Here is a 17,249-nt window from a genome sequence, read left to right on the forward strand (position 1 = left end):
AATAAACTCTAATTATTTTAATTTATGTTTATGTGTATACTAAATGTTAAATGATTCTCTAATATAAAAGTATGGTAATCTCCATGACGTCCTCATACAACGTATCTTTCTAGTCAACCCTTATGATCTCAATACTACTTATAAATGTCACTAAAAAAATTGAAATTTAAGACATTCATTACACATCCTTTAACTCACTTTCTTAGCTTAGTATTCAATAATATTCAATTTCTCATGCCATAAACAACTAATTTTAGAACACTAAAAGACATTTCCTAGCGCGTTAACAATCATGAGCAAATGAACACAACTTTTTTGAAAATTAAAGGAATTTCACAACAAAATACACACACTACTAACAATTGTAAATTCAACATTTTCCAAAAATGAAAAAGACATCGATATCACACAATTCACTTTAAAACTCAATCAAAACGTGTAGTATATACCTGAGTATTAAGGTTAGAAAAAAGGTTTAATTATTTGGATCATACTCATTTTGGTTCAAAAATTTCAAAATGGTACCCACTTTGAACTTTGTCTCAATTTAGTACCCAATTTTGATTATTGCATCAATGTAGTACCATCCGTTTCACAAACGGCGTTAACTACCTTGCCACGTGTCAGTCTCTGGATTTTTTAATTTTTTTTAATTTTTTTAAAATTTTTTTAAAATTTTTTATTTTTTTTTTTGAATTTTTTTTAAATGTTTTTTTTGTCACGTGTCAAATCCTTGATGTGACACGTGGTAAGGTATCGCCACGTGTCAAGGTACTTGGCAAGTGTCATTGTCTTCATCTCAACTTAGTTCCCATGTGTCTATTTGTTTCAATTTAGTACCCATATATATTCATTTGTTTCAATTTAGTACCTAATTTATTTGTTTGAATTTTATTCAAATATTTTTCTTTTAAATGGAGAAATATTGTATCTCTTTTAGGACAAAATTTATTATTTATATAAATGTTATATTGATATTTGTTACTAAAAATGAGTTGTAAAATTAAGAGCTTATTGAAATTTATATTAAAGTTAATGGTAAAAGTCATGAATAACATATTTGTAAGTCATTTTTAATAACAAATATAAATATAACATTTATATAAATAATAAATGGTCTTAAGGGAGACATAATATTTATCTATTTTGTAAAAAAATATTCAGACAAAATTAAAATAAATAAATTGGGTACTAAATTGAAACCAATAAATATATATGGGTACTAAATTGAAACAAATAGACACATGTGGGGACTAAGTTGAAATGAAGATAATGACACTTGTCAGGTACCTTGACACGTGGCGATACCTTGTCACGTGTCACATCAAGGATTTGACACGTGGTAATTTTTTTTTTTTAAAAAAAAATTAAAAAAAATTAAAAAAAAATTAAAAAATCTAGAGGCTGACACGTGACAAGGTAGTTAACGCCGTTTGTGAATACTTAACAGAGGGTTTACTTGTTCAAATAACAATTAAGGTGAAGCAAAGTCAGGAACAACGAATCCCTTTACGATAAACAGATTCATTTTGCAAGTTCGTTATTACGGGTAGTTCCTACAAAGGATCGGACTAATGACGTATACAATACTTGAATTCTCGATGTAGATGCTACATAGTTGGTTCTCATCCTTCAGAGACTACGGGTATAATAGGAGCATCCGTCAACAAAAGGATCACCCTAAGATGATCATCTCGTGGCTATTGAGAACGAATCAAATCAGATGGTTCTATTTCTTATTCTTAATGTTTTCGATCTCGGTTCCGTAGGAACAAGTCATAGAGATTGAGAAAAATAGATCATTCACGACCACTGATGAAGGATTCCTCGAAAAGTTAAGGATTAGTAATCCTTATAATCAAAATTGGGTACTAAATTGAGACAAAGTTCAAAGTGGGTACCATTTTGAAATTTTCGAACCAAAATGGGTATGATCTGAGTAATTAAGCCTAAAAAAAAAGGATTATAATTTTTATCACCCATATATACTACTTTCGCTTTCTAAACTGTAATGTCTTTTACCTTAATGGCACGAGAATTGACGAGCATGTCACAATCCAATGTGATTTTTAGGTTACAAAAAGTTATCGATTATAAATGTGTGTGGGGGTTTCAAATTAACATACTTTACAAAAAAAAAAAATTCCATGATTGTTTTTATTTTTGACTTAAATATAGATTTGATCCCTATTTCTATTGTTTTTATTCAATTTGGTCATCATTTTCATTGTATCCTTATTTTCGTTAAATTTTGGTCAATTTAGTCATTTTTACTAACTTTGTTTAAATAATTAAAGTTTTTGAACCACATTACTCACTATTTGTGATCACCTAATTGCCTATCTGGTTTGACTTATTCAAGTACATCACTTGGTGCAAGGGATAAAAATTGATTTTTGTAACTATTTAAAAGACCAAATTGACCAAAATTTGAAAAAAATAAAGACCTAATTAAATACAAAACGAAAATGATGACCAAATTAAATAAAAATAAATAAAAATAAAGACCAAATGTATATTTAAACTTCTATATTTTAACTTCTACGTCATCTTTCACACCAGCTTCATGCAGAATAGTTATATAGTCGCATTTATAAATAAAATCTAGTCAGGTGAACCTCACCAGGATTTCCCAATCAAGCAAACTCAAATTGTTCTAAAACCCAGTCACCGGTGCCATTCGCCATTCCCAGTTCCTACTTCTTGTACTAATTCAAGACTTTCAATCGTCAAACCACATTACTCACTATTTGTCACCACCAAGACAAAACATCTATTTATTAAAAGACTATTTTGGAAAATAATATTTCTTTTGATTCTTATTTAAACGTTCGCCTTGTGGGGAAATGATTTTCTCCAACATCTTCACGCTCAAAACTGTAATTTTATCCAAATAAAATGGGCGTTATTCTGGCAGATTCACGAATTACTCAAACCAATGCCAAGTTATCATCCTAAAGCTCTGGATTTAAACCAAGAATAACATAAAAAGTCAAACTACATGGAAAACTAGAGTCACACAGAAACTAAACATAGATAGAACAAGACAAATGGCAGCAATAAAGCATGTTATTTTTTCTTGGCAATGAACAAGCCCCACATCTGCTCTTTAGATTCACCCCTGCTCTGCTTTGCCTTCCATCTATCGACAATTTCATTGTAGTCATCCTGAAAGCAATGAATCCAAACGTAAATGTTTTTTAACATAGAAACAAATGCCATAAAATACGCATCACAAAAACTATCTTGACAACATAATGAAAAACCCACCTCGCCGAAGTCACGAATGAAATCGTCTTTCTTGTTCTCAAGGGCATCTAATTCCTTCTGTAGTGTTTTCACGAACTAAACCACACAAGTAATAAAGCTATTAGTACTTTAGAATCACAATAAAAAAATGCAGATACTACGCAGAGTATATCATAAGATCAGAAAAACCTGATCAGTTCGATCTTCAACAATGAGATCACCAAATCCAGCATCCTCCAGCATCTGAAAATGATTTAGAAAAGAAGATTGTCAATAGGAGGAAAAGTTAACACATGATTTGGGTTGAAACCAAATCGGTGAAAGAGAAGCCAGATGATGTCATTGGTAGCACAGCCAACAATACCTTCCCATACGCTGTCATGTCGTGGAGATAATATCCTCCTTTTTGAATGTACTCAGCAAATTCTGAAGACGGACTTGAAGCACTTTTGCAATAATCGGTTATCAGGATTTTTCCTCCAGGTTTCAACCATTTGTAAAATGATCTGAATAATGTTGGTTTATCCTGTATTGATCCAGAGTAATGTTGGTTTCTCAGCATATCACATTTGATATTTACTGTATTTCAAGGTGTAACGCATAACACTACTAAAATCGACAATCAAACAAGAAAATGGCCTGCCCCTTACTTTGACGTGTAACATGGTGTCACGAGTGTAGATTACATCAAATGTATTGTCAGGATACGATTTTTTAAAGCAATCCGCGCAGTCAAATTCAACAGCATACTTCAGTCCGATAGCCCGTTCAATGGCAAGGGATATCATATTTATGGAGAGGTCAATGCCAACAACCTCAACATCAAAATTTCCAGCCATGTAGAAATCACCACCCCCAACACCACAACCAACATCCAGAACTTTCTGACCAGGCTTTAGTCCTAGCTTTGTCACAATTTCCTTGGTCGTTTCTGCCAACCACAGAAGCAGAACATCATAGGTTAAGATATATAGAGACAATTATGATAAACACACGGCACCTAACCTTCAAAGATTGTGAACATGACGATTTTCAGAAGAAAAAAGAAAAAAATACCAAAGTATGATACAATATTAAGCAATCTAAGAATGAGAGCAAATTAGAACATTAAGTGATCAACAGTGTAAGATCTTCAAATAATTTTACTAAAAAAACTATACTTCCTATATGGTAGTAGAGAGAAAAGAAAATATGCACATAAATATGTTCATAACAAGTGAATTTCTTAATCAAAAGAGTATAACTATACATCTCTATAACAAAAATATATTAAAGAAAAATGATGAAATGCCACATTTTGCAATAGTTTATGAAATAGTCTAAAAGTAAAAAACTAAACTAAAAGGAGCTGTCGCGGTCACCACAAACATTTCACCACTGATAGACTACATTTCAGAATGAAAAAGAAAAAAGGAGGAAATAATGAACAACTCTTTGTTGAACGGCATGGTCCCTCTCACAGATCCAAAATCAATGCTACCATTATCAAGACCTTGTAGTCATGGAGCAAATCACTACATAGCAATCAGCTAGTTTTGTGTAGTGGGTAAATGAGAAGAGATCGCTCTTGTGGATGGTCAAGGAAGATCATACTACCATATCAGTGTTAAGGGAAAAGGAAAGATCTCTAAGCTAGCAATGCAAAACAAGAAAGAAAATTCGTAAGACATACCAAGTCCACCGGTACTCACAAAGCCTGGACCATACATCTGTTCATATCGTAAAATACTCTTATGACTGTATTCAACTCGATCCAAGAACCGTTGGAAACCCCTATCGCCTTCTGACTTAACTTTTTGCCATATCCAGCAGATCTATGAAACAAATTGTACACAGATATAGTCAGTCAATTGGATAAGCAGAAATTAACAATAATATGTTGCAAGAAATGGAATCCCAATTTTATTACCTGGTTTTGATTCTTCTTGTTTCTGACATAAGCTCCAATACATTTACAGCCAATGAGAGACAGCTCAAAGGAATTTCCGGTATCATCACTCATTTGGCACTCTTTAAAAACCTGCATGAGAGAAAGGGTTGAGAGATCCAAGTCATCAAAACCAAGGTTTGGTAGAAGGTTGTTTCCTCTAAATACAGAAAGCTATTTATCTATGCCAAGTATACATAAAACAGAAAAATCATGAAACCGTGGCATAAAGGATCAAAGACTTTTTTGCTTGCAACAGGGAATTACATCTGTTTTAAGACAATTTTTCAGCTGAGTTTGATTTAAGTTGCTAGCATGTAAAATATTATTTTCAGTAAATTTTCACTAGTTAAACTTACCCGAAATGGTTCACATCGACTGGGCCCTTCTTATCCATGACTACTTAACCCAAACATTGTCTAAAAGAAATAATAGTTTGAAAAGAATTTAACACGAGGCAGACACTACAATTTTTGGAAAGGAACCCACGATCCATGGTCCACATTTCCAACCACAAAGACTCCCACTAAACCAGTTTAATTGCACTTTAAAATACGCTACAAATGAGCCCAATGTTGATGTCCAGCACATTTTTATTCAGACAGACTAAGGATGAGATGTAACCACACTCGGAAGAACAGACCTTAGTGTAAAATCTAGGCTCCCTGTAGTGAGTAGGGTTGTGTTTTCTCTTTGAATCTCCAGATTGATGGAAACAAGATTCTCTGAAGAATATATACCCACCATCTTTTAACCATTTGATCATCCTTTCAGCCAATTTTTCAACCTGAGGGATAAAGAGAAAAACAGAAGGGTAACTCTAGAAGGCCCGCATTGAGAAAAGAATCATGAAAATTTTGCAAACTTATATTCTCTAAAATAAACAAAACGGACCTCATTATCTGAAAGATACATAAGTAACCAATTCGAGAAAATCAGATCAACTGATCCTTCAGAAATACTATTAGACATGTTTGGAGATGTGACATCAGCACAGAGAAATTTGACATTCTTGTGGTGTCCATTGATGCTTTCATTCTGAAAAACATTGTGAAAGACAAGTGATTGAGGTTACTTCCTGATGCGAGTATGCATAAAATTGGCATTAATTAACCATATTCATTTTCAGAAAGACAAATCCCACAAAACCTTCTTGACTGCACTCTCAATGAAGTCCACAGCAAGCAACTGACCAGCTTTCGGAGCCAATTCACCAGTAAATCTTCCGATACCTGCTCCTAGCTCTATAACGGACTTTCCTTCACATGGTGGTAATAGGGAAAGTACCTAGGCAAATAAAAATAAAACAGTTGAGTTGCATGCAAAAGCACGAACAGCTTAAAGAGGAAAAAAAATGTACACAGAATTTTGCAACCCACTTTGCTGCTTGTGATACAAAGCAAAATTAACAGGATAAAGTACCAATTTAATTCACTATTGTAACCAGAAACACAAATATGGCAGTATGAAGAAGAGAAAATTTACTTCAGAAGCATATTTTAGCAATGTAAAAAAGATGGATCTAAAGCAAGGATGTGGCAAAGCAGTGATCACTTTTGCTAAAAAGATAAAAGTTGCAGTTCAAAGTGTAACCCGTACAGTTTTCAAGACCAGGGAGAAAAGACAGAGAACAGTAGAACAGTTGTTGGTTTTGTAGGAGCGAACAGATCAAATCTATAAGAGATCAAGTTGAAGGAGAATATTCTAAAATGCGCATGATGTTATTGCAATACGAGTGAAACAACGATTAAAGAATATGAGAGGCGAAGAGGGAGAGAGAATACCTCAGGTCTCTCTTCCTTGTCGAGATGAGCGGCTTTGGAATCGAGCATCATTGCCTCAACGGACAAATCAGCGGAATGTTGAACCCAGTACGATTTCTGAATGTCACGCTCATTCACACAATTTCCATTTCCATTTCCATTTCCATTTCCTGCACAGAACACTCAATCCCAAACGATGACTTAACTTCAAAATCTTCCAAATGGAATCGAAAGAAAGAAGAAGGGAAAACGGCGATCTCACCTGAAGCCATTGTCGAAGATACAAAGAGCAGAGCAGAGCAGAAGATAAGAAAACAGAGAGAAGAAAGTGTTGTGATGGCTAAGTGCCTTCAATAGCGAGACGAGACCTTGAGAAACTCCTCGATCTTCGGTTGTTACCTCTCCCTCTTTGCTGCATTACCCTACTTTCCTTTCTATCTCTTCTTTCGCCGCTTCATCCCTATATATGACACTTCCCATTTCCGTCTTCACAAAAACTATCAAATAAACTCATTTACCCTACAATAATATAATCTTCTTCTCATAATTCTTTATTTAACTAAAAATAAAATAAATCTAGAGAATTTTTTTAGTGATTAAAATTTATTAGAAATTAAAAAAAAAATCATAGGTTTATTTTGTATAGACAACGAGCTTTATATATATATATATATATATATATATATATATATATATATATATATATATATATATATATATATATATATATATATATATATATATATATATATATATATATATATATATATATATATCGGTAAAACTATTATAACTCCCAAATCTCACACTAAACTTATGATTAATGTCACTTTTCACCCAATATCAAATTTTTATGCCATAAAAGAAGTTTAAAAGTGTAATCTTCTTTTATAAGAAAATTTACACAAATCTCTTCTTTGTTTTTATAAAACTAATCATAATCTCTTTTTACATTACGTGAGTTTTCTTTTTTTAGTTTTTAAAAAATATTACCTTGATCGTATAAAATATTATACTAGAAAATCTGATAAAAATCATCTTATCATCGTAATATATTAATGGAATAAAACAATAAAATCATATTAGACAACTGTGTAGAAAATTATCCGATAATACATACATAACTTAAAATGATTAAATTTTATTAAAAAAACAGTATATTAATAAACCCTTTTCAAAGTTAAATAACAATAATATTTGTAAATGAATCTAAAATTTGCAAGTTGCTAACTAATGTAGGTAATAATTATTTTTTTTTCATTTTTTACATGGAAGTGGAACTTATAACCCCTTAGTAATTATGATTGTGGCAAGGTAGAGTAAAATCTAGTTTAAAAAAAAGTACTGGTTTTCTATCAAATAAAACATTGTAACTAAAAAGTTAAAGATTGGTTGGTAATTAGAAAAAAGAGGATATTTTTTTATATTTCTCTTGGTAATTATGTGCAAAAACCCATAACAGCAGAAAGTAAAATGGTTGTAAGAAAACTCTAAACCATTAATTTTTAAAATCATGATATTAATATATTTTCGGCACTATTTATTTTGTTTATGAGAAGTTAAGGGGCAACTTGACTTAAAGAAAATGTTTGGTACACACGTGAAATGAATCTGTTGGGATCTGATTCTGTCAATCATATATGGCCACGTGGTGATTCCATGTCCCACCAAAGCTCCATGTGATATCCTCTGAAAATATCACGTTGCACGTCACGCAATGCACGCTTCTGAAACAAAAAAAAATATATATATATATTCTTGAATGCTTTAATGCCTCCAGTCACGTGCTTTCTCTCTCTTCTTTGGTAGGATAAAGAAGAAGAACCAACATCTCACAACTAAGCCCGTTTAGATTCAAGAAGTTTTTATTTAAGAAGTCCAAGAAACTTATTTTTCTTTCTGCACCCCAAATATTACTACCTGCACACCCAAATTATCACCAAAAAGAGAATTCACATCATGAGATGAAAGAAGAAGAGAAGTTTATTCCAGAAAGCTGTTAATATTTAGACAATTGAATGTTAATATTTTAAAATTAGAGTATAATTTAATACATTAAAGTCAGTTAATTTATGGAATTTAGTTAATAAAATGTTAATACAGTGAAAATGTACATCATACACAGTACTTACTCTGTTTTCCTTCGGTTATCTTGAATGACAAAGCTTACGACAATTTACAAAACTGTATTTTAACGTAATTTCTATACAAGAATTCGTAATTAAGAGATCATATAAAAAAAAAACATGAAATAAAAATATTAATAGTAATAGTAATAGAAAATAAAAATAAAACATTGTAAAGAATATATTCTATATATAACTCCTACGGTATGAACTTTTTCCTCATTATAACTAGTCATTAAAAGTAGAGATGTTGCTTGCATAGAATGAGAAATATAGTAATAGTATCAAATATTCCATGATTGAGGTTAGATAGATCAAATGATGTTTAAATTATTACATTTTTAAATAGAAATATTTATACCTCAACTACAAATTGTAATTTTTTACCTACTCATAAACGTGCATTAAATTAGATAAATTGAGTTAAAATTTAAAAAACTTTAAAACAAAATTATATTTAAAGTATAATATAATTAAAAATAACATAAATTTTATAAAAATAAAATGAATTAAATAAATCAAATCATAATAAATTAGTTCAAATATAAATACATTTTAAATCGAGTATTTCATCGTTTAAAATTACCAAAATCTGTAAAAGTTAATTAATTTAGTTATAACAAATTTTATTCAATAATAAATAAAACTCATCCTAATTTATTTAATTCATAGACCAAACTAAATCATGACATAATCCATTCATTTTCTATTTTCTGGTTTACTAGTTTACAAGTTTTGGTGAATAACGTCATGTAACGAATATCGAAAACAAAAAATTGTCGCATAAAGGCAACGTATATACATTGAAGATTAGAGATATGAGAAAAAAATTACTAATTTTGTGAAATTTCATTATGAAATTATCATAATAATAGATGTGAGGAAAACTAATTTTTTACTATCTTTGTAAAATTTTATTATAAAATTATGTAAAAGAGTAAATTTTAAAAATAAATCGAATTTGGATAAATTGTGTTAAGTTGAAATGACTTAAAAAGAAAAAAATGTGTTATGTTAAAGACGATTTTATTTCAATTGAAATTATGTTGTATTAAATTAATACCTTTTTTATGAAAAAGTTGAAGTTAACATTCCTTAAAATAACTTTTGGGAATATTTAGTTTTACTTTTAAATGTTTTCAATCATGTGACGTTTACATGACTTCAATTTCTTTATTAAAAATACTAAAGTTATCTCAAGTTGTAAGACTAATTTTTTTATGAAATTTATCTTGAATTGATACAACTTCTCTAAGTTTAAATTTTTTAAAGAAATTATTTAATTTTGATAATTTTAATAAAAAATAACCTAACAAAAATAATAATTTTAGATTATGAAAGTTGTCCCCTGATATTCCAAACGAGTCTACATCAAATCAAACCCCTATGCTATCTATGATGGGGTCCCTTTCTTCACTACTACTTTCATATATTTCCAAACACATAAAACATAGTCAAACTCATTTATTACATATATGGATTTCAAACCTTTTATTTATTTCCCTCTTCCTTATATGCTCAATCCCACATCTTGGGCGAAACAGACCACGTCATCAACTGAATATTCAATCACAAAATATGCCGCTAGATTGAAACATCACACGTGTTCCTTCACAACTCATTACAAAATCTTAAATTCATCACTAGGTTACCTCAAACAAACAACCTCAACTTTTTCTTCAAGACACTTCAAATAAATAAGTTGGGTAAACTTTTTTCTTGAATTCAAAATACTTAACAATCTTACATATTTGTTATCTAAATTTTTAATCAAAAAAGTGTGAAGAATAACAAGAAATCAAGGAGAATTTTTAATTTAAAATTTAAAGAGATAGTCTTTTTTATAAACTAGCTTTCCCTGAAAAAAATAATTATCTACAAACATGATTTTACATTTTCACTAAAAGCAAGGACATGAAAAACGAAAACTCATTCGAGGATCAATGCCTCCTATTCTATTATGGTGACGCTCGTGTATTTGATTCAGCACGTGTTCTCCTTCTCCAAGAACTCTGCAATGGCGTCACACGCAATCTTCATCTTCTCATCTTCTCATTCGCTCATAACCCCAGCAAGATGTAGTACACCAGTGTAATAGGCAATGCAATCAACATCCCAAAAATAACTCTGCATTTTCAATACCATTTTTCAATTATAACGCCAGTATTTACAATCAATACAATTATTTAACACTGACTTTAGTCGAATACATCGTCAAGGTTAGAATTTTTTTTTACTAGAAAACAGAAAAAGTAATTCCATTTCATATTTTTTCTTACCCTGTGCTGAGAATATCAGGATGCACATTGTATTCCTTTGCAAACACAAATGGGACAATTCCCTGAGGAAGAGCTGCCTGTATATTTATTTCAAACGCCAAACAAAAAACCAGTCAAATGTTTGTTGTACAAGCACAACCTCAAGAACTTTTTTTAAGGTGTGTGGGTTTCTGTTCTGTTATCTTTTCAGACTCGGTCTTTGCAAGCTACCATTTTGCAGAGAATTTGATCCTTTTTCTGAGGGAACCAACCACGGTGCAGATCGACATTACAGCAGAAAATTTAACCAATTAAGAGCTTTAATTTAACCAGTTTTTGCAATATAATATGTTATCTTGGCAGAGGTACATATATGCTCACACATATTTTAATGCAATGGAATTTCTTGAGGTTGTGTGAGTGAATATTGTATTGGTTTTTGTTGGAAGGGAGCAAAAAGAAAAAGAGAGAGAGGAATGGATACCTGAACAATGGCAACGTGTAAGAGAACACCTTTGAGTCCAACGACCATGGAAGCAGCTGCCATGACAGCTGGACCTGTAAGGAATCTCACGGCCATGGAAAAAGCTGCTGTGGAATTTCCACATGCTATGATCCTCGGTTGCAAAGCCATGAACAGACCTGTTATCGTGCATATCAATCCATCACAATTTTTCTAAACCAAACCTAACAAAGAATCGGAAAAGATTTTCTGCCCCCTCTTTTTCTTTTCCAAGGAAACAAAGGTCACAACATGTTAATGCTTTCCTAGCTACTTCTTTACATTAATTAATTACAGTGTTTATACTTACCAAGACTAAACATGGCCATACCAAGCCCTGCATCTGACAATATGGAAATGGACTTGGCAATTATGGTAGGCATTTCAACTTTCCACCTAGCCACATAAACATGCCAACAAACAAACACAACAATAATAATCGATTAGAAGAATCACGAGAACGAAAATGTTGTTGAGCAAGGAAAAACTTACCTGAATGAAACAAGTGACCAAGTTAGACCCATGAGGCTGGAGTAGGTGTTGGGGTTTCGGATGAGTTTCCTCCACACCATGATCAAAATAAGCCGTGTCATTACACTCGTTGGAGGCATGGTTTTCTGATTTCCGTTCCCAACTTTCTCACCTTCATGCTCATTCTCAAGGTACTCTTCTTGACCTTCTCTGTTACCCTCCACTGTCGATCACAACGACAATAATAATAAACAACCGAACCAAGATTAAGATAGAAATGTATATATGAAAAAAAAAAAAACCTTTTTTGGGAGACACAGCGAGCTTCACTTCTTTATGATCGTTTTCATGTCCGGCAAACACGTCGGAGACAGGGGAAGCACTTGAACTCCAAACGAACATATGAAGGTCCTTGTTTGAATCCTCTGGCTTGGGGTGGGGGTGTCCATTGGGCTTCTTGAGACCATTGGGGTGGGAGAAGACAGGGTAATGATGTCTAGGTTTGTCGTTGTTTTTAGTATTAGCAGCAGTGGAAGCATCTTGGTCGTAATTGGAAGGTCTGGGAGTTGGTCCTCTGGAAGCAGAGAAGCCATAAACGTCGTTGGTGGCGAAGTTGGAGTTACGAGGAGGGGCCATGACGGAGTAAAAGTCGGAGTGGTTGAAGCTGGAGGCTCTGGGAGTGGGGTTTGCGGAGGATTGGAGAGAGTAAATCTCTGCATTGGTGAGGTTGGAAGGGCGAGGGGTGGTGGAAGAGAAGCCCTGGGACCTTCTAGAAAAGATGTCGGATCTGGAGGCGTTGGATTTTCTGACGGTGACGTGGAGCTTGCCGTCTTCTTTGATTTGGGTTTGGGTTTCCAAAGGTTGTCGTCCATCAAGCGACATGACGTCGGAGTCCACGTGGATGGAGACAATGGTGGCGCCAGTGTCGGGGAACTGCTCAGAGATCAACATTCTGGCGCCTCTGTACTCGAACATGAACAGCATCAAGGTGTACCAGATGATGCACTGGAGCACCACTATCTGCACCATCAAACTCCCGGAGAACTCCCCGTACATCCCCTTCAGCAACGGAATACCCATCACCAGCGTGTTGGGGAGGGTGGAGATTGAGAACAGCGTTATGGCCCATTCCAAACGCCCCCTCTTGCTCACGTTGCTCCAGATGGTCAGCACCACCAGCACGATGATCTTCTGCAGCGTGTCCGCAGCGATGAACCGGAAGTTCATCTCGTAGGGGTTGTTGGACGCGATGAAGTGGAAGGAGAGTAAAGGGACGGCGAATAGAGCAACGAAACGGTTTATGCCGGAGCATTGGTCCGGGGAGAAGATTTTCCACCATTTCACGGAACCATAAGCGAGTATCATGGCCACGTAGAGTGGCAGCATTGCGGTCATGACGTGGTAAAAGTCGGTTACAGTGATCATTTTGTTCTTTCCTTCGGAGAAGAGAGGTTGATGGGAGAAAATGAAAGAGAGAGATGATGAAGTTGATGAAGAAGTGAAGAGGCAGAGCACGTGTGTCTGGTTTTTGAGGTGGTGCCGAAGTGGGGTAATAATGAAAATACAACAAAAAATTTTAATCTTCGAGAGGTACGTACGTGCAATGAGCTTCCACTTGCAGTTCAGTCCCCAACACAGAGAGAGAGGGGGCTAGGGATATTATTAATTAATTTTTTTCCTTTTTATTTTGTTTGGAATTGTGTTTGGATTTGGGGTTGTGTTGTGGGTGAGCCTTGAGGGGAGTGGAGTGTGTCAGAAAAGCCTAAAAGGCACAGAAAAAACAGATTGTTATGCAACAAACACTATCTGCCTCTGGTCCCTTCTTTTGCCCTTTCTTTTCAAACCTCTGTTTCTTCCTATGACCACTCTACTTCTCCCTTTCTTTTTCTGTGGGATTTCATCAATTTTAGAAGAGATTATGCCTAACCATATGGCTTTATACAGACATTTTGGTCCTCAAAAGTACTTTGTCCATGTTTTCTTAAACATTAGAAAGTTGATTCCAGCAATTTTTTATATAATAAATATTGGTATTAATATTAATGTAAAGTTATGATCGGACTTAATTTAGTTATACGTCTTCTTCGCACCTTAATATTTTAAAATGCATTTATTTAAAGTAATCGATGTTTAAGTAAAAATACAGGGTATGTATGAAACTATATGAAAGCTCACTTTGTTAATGCTCTGATATGCAAAATAATTTCATGTTCCGTGAATTTTGGAGAAACAAAGAGAGGGAAAGAATTAAACTTTAACTAAGTTCATATTCGATTCTGCATTAAACATGTAGATGTTCATAATAGATATGGATATAGGAAAGGAATTACAGCAACAAAGGCAGAACTATCAATGTGAAGGTGTTACTGGTTTGATTCTTTGCATTGCTACTTTTTTCCATTTTTTCTATATATGGTTAAGTCTTAGTTACTTCATTTGAAGAGAAACATGGAGAAAGTTATTTGTTCTTTTTACTTTTAAATCAACTATTTTTATAGGAAACTTTTGTCTAGTATTTGTTCAAATAATTAAGAATGTTATAGTATAATGTATGAGGTGTGTGGTAGTTTGTAAAAATAATTAAGAAATGTTAATGCTGGTAATAAAAAGCAGAAACTAGTTCTGCAAAACTACCAGGCTAACGGAATAGAGGACTAGAGAATCTTTTAAGAAAAATATGTTAGAAATAATAAATATTTCGATTTTTTTTATTGCTTTTATATCCTTTTTGTCAATTCTTTTGTGGTTAAAATTTATCAACAAGTTGGTAACTTCATGTATTTTATTTTCTTATGAATTCAATTCGAAATGATAAGATATGTCAATTAGAAATGAAATATATTAATATACTAAAAATGATAGTTGTATCCATTTTGAACGTTTTAAGACAAAATTTGATACAAAAACAAACAGAAAATAATCATAAATTGGTAACAGCACCAGCAGTGCAAACGAAAATGTTACTGAGAAAGCATGCAACCTTTAATGGCGCTCGGTCGTGGCACCCTTAAATTAAAAAAGAAAAAAAAAACTAAAAATAAATTTTACTTGCTAGGCTACTGAGGATATCATGAAAATTTCTTAGCACATAAACTATATATGCTGAAATTAAATTTTGAAAAATGTGATTAAGAAAAATAAGGAAGTATATATCTGGTAGAAGTGATAAGTACTTAGATATTAAATTTTCGAATTTCTAAACGCCATGCTTAGTTGCACGCACTACCACGGGTTTTTATGTTTCCTAAGACCATAAAACCAGTGCATGCATTTCGATTTCAACTCCTTTGTCTTATTTACCTCTTACCTACTCCATTCCTTCAACCAATGTGTAAATATATTTTGTTGCGCAACGAGGCATATTTGTGTGGATTCACATCCAATTTCAAACACATTCCTTCGGTCAATTTCGTACACACTGAAAAATTAAACTAATACTTTTATAAAAAAACTCAAATTTCCTTTAAACGTATGGAATACCTATTCTTGATTCCAAGTATAATCTCGTGCTTGGTTCTACATCAAAATATATGGGAAGTACGAAATATTTTCTTTAGTTTAAAGTGCGAAGATCGAAATATCTTGTCGCATTTGATAATTTAGAAGATGAAATATAGTTTAAGTAAAGTTTTGAGATTCATGAAAGCCGTTAATTACATTTTTTTTACTTAAATAAAAAAATATAGAAGAAATAGCATAAATAAATTATGTTATGAGTGGAAAACACCATAGATTGGCCTGTTGGAAGACTCAAGAAAAAAACAAGAATAAGGTGAGTCTCCGTGAAGCCTAGAATATTACACTAGAAAAGATGGGAGAAAAAAAGAAAAAAAAGAAATTATATAAGTAGACATACTTGATAAAAGGGTTTGAAGAAATTTTTGGCATGAAGATGAAAGAAAATTCATAAACCCTTGGCCCCGGGAAGACTAATCCATTCCAATTGAAGTTCCAGCTCACCGCATTCCACGTGTCTTAGTCTTAGAACAACATCTTGCACCACTTTTCCGTTCTCAAAAACCACGCAACTTTCCTCCGCGAGGCAGTTCGTTCTACATGGTTGTATTCTGGTGATTATAGTTCCAGCGGCAAGATCATCCACTTGCGTCTTCAAGGCTTCTATATACGGTGAGATATCAAGTTCTGCATCTCCCATTTTGTCATCCATGGTGAAAGTGTCATGATCATACACAGTCTGAAATCATTAAGCATTCAAATGCATCAGCCAAAACCAAAATATCAACATTATTTTTTCTTCTGTTATCTTCTTTTACCAGCATCAGCGGAATCGAGGGATCTGACACGGAAAGGGTAAGATCTTCGTTCCATTCGGGGTTGATGTCCTTTTTAATCACACGAGTCTTCAGCCTCTGAAGAAACAGGTCACGATTTCAGGTAAGTAATTAAAGTTTGATTCGTGTAGAAATTTTAACGAGATACGATACGATACCTGTTTGTCCATCTTAACGACGACGTATGGATCGCTGGTGCTGACATCGCGAATGGCGAGGTTGACGCCACGCTTGATGTGAATTCTTAGAAGGCCGAGTAATTCATCCATGTTTCACACTGGTGTACCTCCCAATCACTGTCTCCCTCCCCCTCTCTTTCACATGCCAAATTCAACACATAGCTTGTTATTTGCAATTGAACGAAAAATGAAAATAGTAACGATAAAATATGATTACGTTAGGGAGGTTATTAATTAACCCACCAGAACTGTTTTATTTTTCGGCGATACTATTGTGTAATTTATTGGTGTGGTTGTTACAATTAAGAGGAAGAGAAAGATCGAACGTTTGTGTGATGAATCGTGAGAGATACAGATTAACGTTGGCCAGGGTTTTGGCTTGGTTTTATAGAAGGGAAGAGAGTGGTTGAAGCCATTGATTCAGAATTGCATGCACCTTCAACGTGTACGATGTTCCCCGCTACTCTCCGCCGATACCACTC

General features: G+C 33.3%; 3 protein-coding genes across 4 annotated transcripts; all 3 read right to left on the reverse strand.

The window, feature by feature from the left end:
• Nucleotides 1–2,864: 2,864 nt before the first annotated feature.
• XPL1 (S-adenosyl-L-methionine-dependent methyltransferases superfamily protein) lies at nucleotides 2,865–7,442 on the reverse strand. Of its 2 annotated transcripts, none has more exons than XM_028059896.2 (12): nucleotides 7,202–7,442; nucleotides 6,961–7,109; nucleotides 6,326–6,463; nucleotides 6,071–6,214; nucleotides 5,820–5,963; nucleotides 5,159–5,269; nucleotides 4,922–5,063; nucleotides 3,900–4,180; nucleotides 3,614–3,775; nucleotides 3,439–3,492; nucleotides 3,271–3,345; nucleotides 2,865–3,168 (listed from the first exon to the last, which is right to left on the reverse strand). In XM_028059896.2, exons 1-12 carry the CDS (start codon nucleotides 7,209–7,211, stop codon nucleotides 3,070–3,072), a joined length of 1,509 nt encoding a protein of 502 aa, XP_027915697.1. In that variant the 5' UTR covers nucleotides 7,212–7,442; the 3' UTR covers nucleotides 2,865–3,069. The 2 variants fall into 2 exon arrangements, with proteins under 2 accessions (XP_027915697.1, XP_027915696.1); XM_028059895.2 differs by having other exon boundaries at nucleotides 6,961–7,121; nucleotides 7,202–7,408.
• A 3,411-nt stretch (nucleotides 7,443–10,853) lies between these two features.
• LOC114177185 (putative auxin efflux carrier component 1c) lies at nucleotides 10,854–14,168 on the reverse strand. Its single transcript, XM_028062441.2, has 6 exons — nucleotides 12,599–14,168; nucleotides 12,318–12,519; nucleotides 12,136–12,221; nucleotides 11,808–11,965; nucleotides 11,345–11,421; nucleotides 10,854–11,192 (listed from the first exon to the last, which is right to left on the reverse strand). The coding sequence occupies exons 1-6, from the start codon at nucleotides 13,719–13,721 to the stop codon at nucleotides 11,126–11,128; spliced, it is 1,713 nt and encodes a 570-aa protein (XP_027918242.1). The 5' UTR covers nucleotides 13,722–14,168; the 3' UTR covers nucleotides 10,854–11,125.
• A 1,811-nt stretch (nucleotides 14,169–15,979) lies between these two features.
• On the reverse strand, nucleotides 15,980–16,887 carry C2 (Calcium-dependent lipid-binding (CaLB domain) family protein). The gene is made up of 3 exons (XM_028066040.2): nucleotides 16,747–16,887; nucleotides 16,571–16,666; nucleotides 15,980–16,491 (listed from the first exon to the last, which is right to left on the reverse strand). The coding sequence occupies exons 1-3, from the start codon at nucleotides 16,855–16,857 to the stop codon at nucleotides 16,201–16,203; spliced, it is 498 nt and encodes a 165-aa protein (XP_027921841.1). The 5' UTR covers nucleotides 16,858–16,887; the 3' UTR covers nucleotides 15,980–16,200.
• Between the last annotated feature and the right edge of the window lie 362 nt (nucleotides 16,888–17,249).

The sequence above is a fragment of the Vigna unguiculata genome, chromosome 3 (assembly GCF_037176805.1).
Source record: "Vigna unguiculata cultivar grain cowpea cultivar isolate G323 ecotype 2 chromosome 3, ASM3717680v1, whole genome shotgun sequence".
Classification (NCBI taxonomy): Eukaryota; Viridiplantae; Streptophyta; class Magnoliopsida; order Fabales; family Fabaceae; genus Vigna; species Vigna unguiculata.

What these genes read in the sequence shown, in the direction of transcription:
- XPL1 (XM_028059895.2), bottom strand. An exon ending in AGCCTAGATTTTACACTAAG is followed by an intron (nt 5,270 to 5,819) that starts GTCTGTTCTTCC and finishes TCTCTCATGCAG; the next exon opens with GTTTTTAAAGAGTGCCAAAT. An exon ending in ACACCATGTTACACGTCAAA is followed by an intron (nt 3,776 to 3,899) that starts GTAAGGGGCAGG and finishes GGATCAATACAG; the next exon opens with GATAAACCAACATTATTCAG.
- LOC114177185 (XM_028062441.2), bottom strand. Translation starts at nt 13,721, where the DNA reads ATGATCACTGTAACCGACTTTTACCACGTCATGACCGCAATGCTGCCA. An exon ending in CGCTGTGTCTCCCAAAAAAG is followed by an intron (nt 12,520 to 12,598) that starts GTTTTTTTTTTT and finishes TGTGATCGACAG; the next exon opens with TGGAGGGTAACAGAGAAGGT. An exon ending in CCTGATATTCTCAGCACAGG is followed by an intron (nt 11,193 to 11,344) that starts GTAAGAAAAAAT and finishes TTGAAAATGCAG; the next exon opens with AGTTATTTTTGGGATGTTGA.
- C2 (XM_028066040.2), bottom strand. Translation starts at nt 16,857, where the DNA reads ATGGATGAATTACTCGGCCTTCTAAGAATTCACATCAAGCGTGGCGTC. An exon ending in TCGTTAAGATGGACAAACAG is followed by an intron (nt 16,667 to 16,746) that starts GTATCGTATCGT and finishes CTGTTTCTTCAG; the next exon opens with AGGCTGAAGACTCGTGTGAT. An exon ending in CCTCGATTCCGCTGATGCTG is followed by an intron (nt 16,492 to 16,570) that starts GTAAAAGAAGAT and finishes TAATGATTTCAG; the next exon opens with ACTGTGTATGATCATGACAC.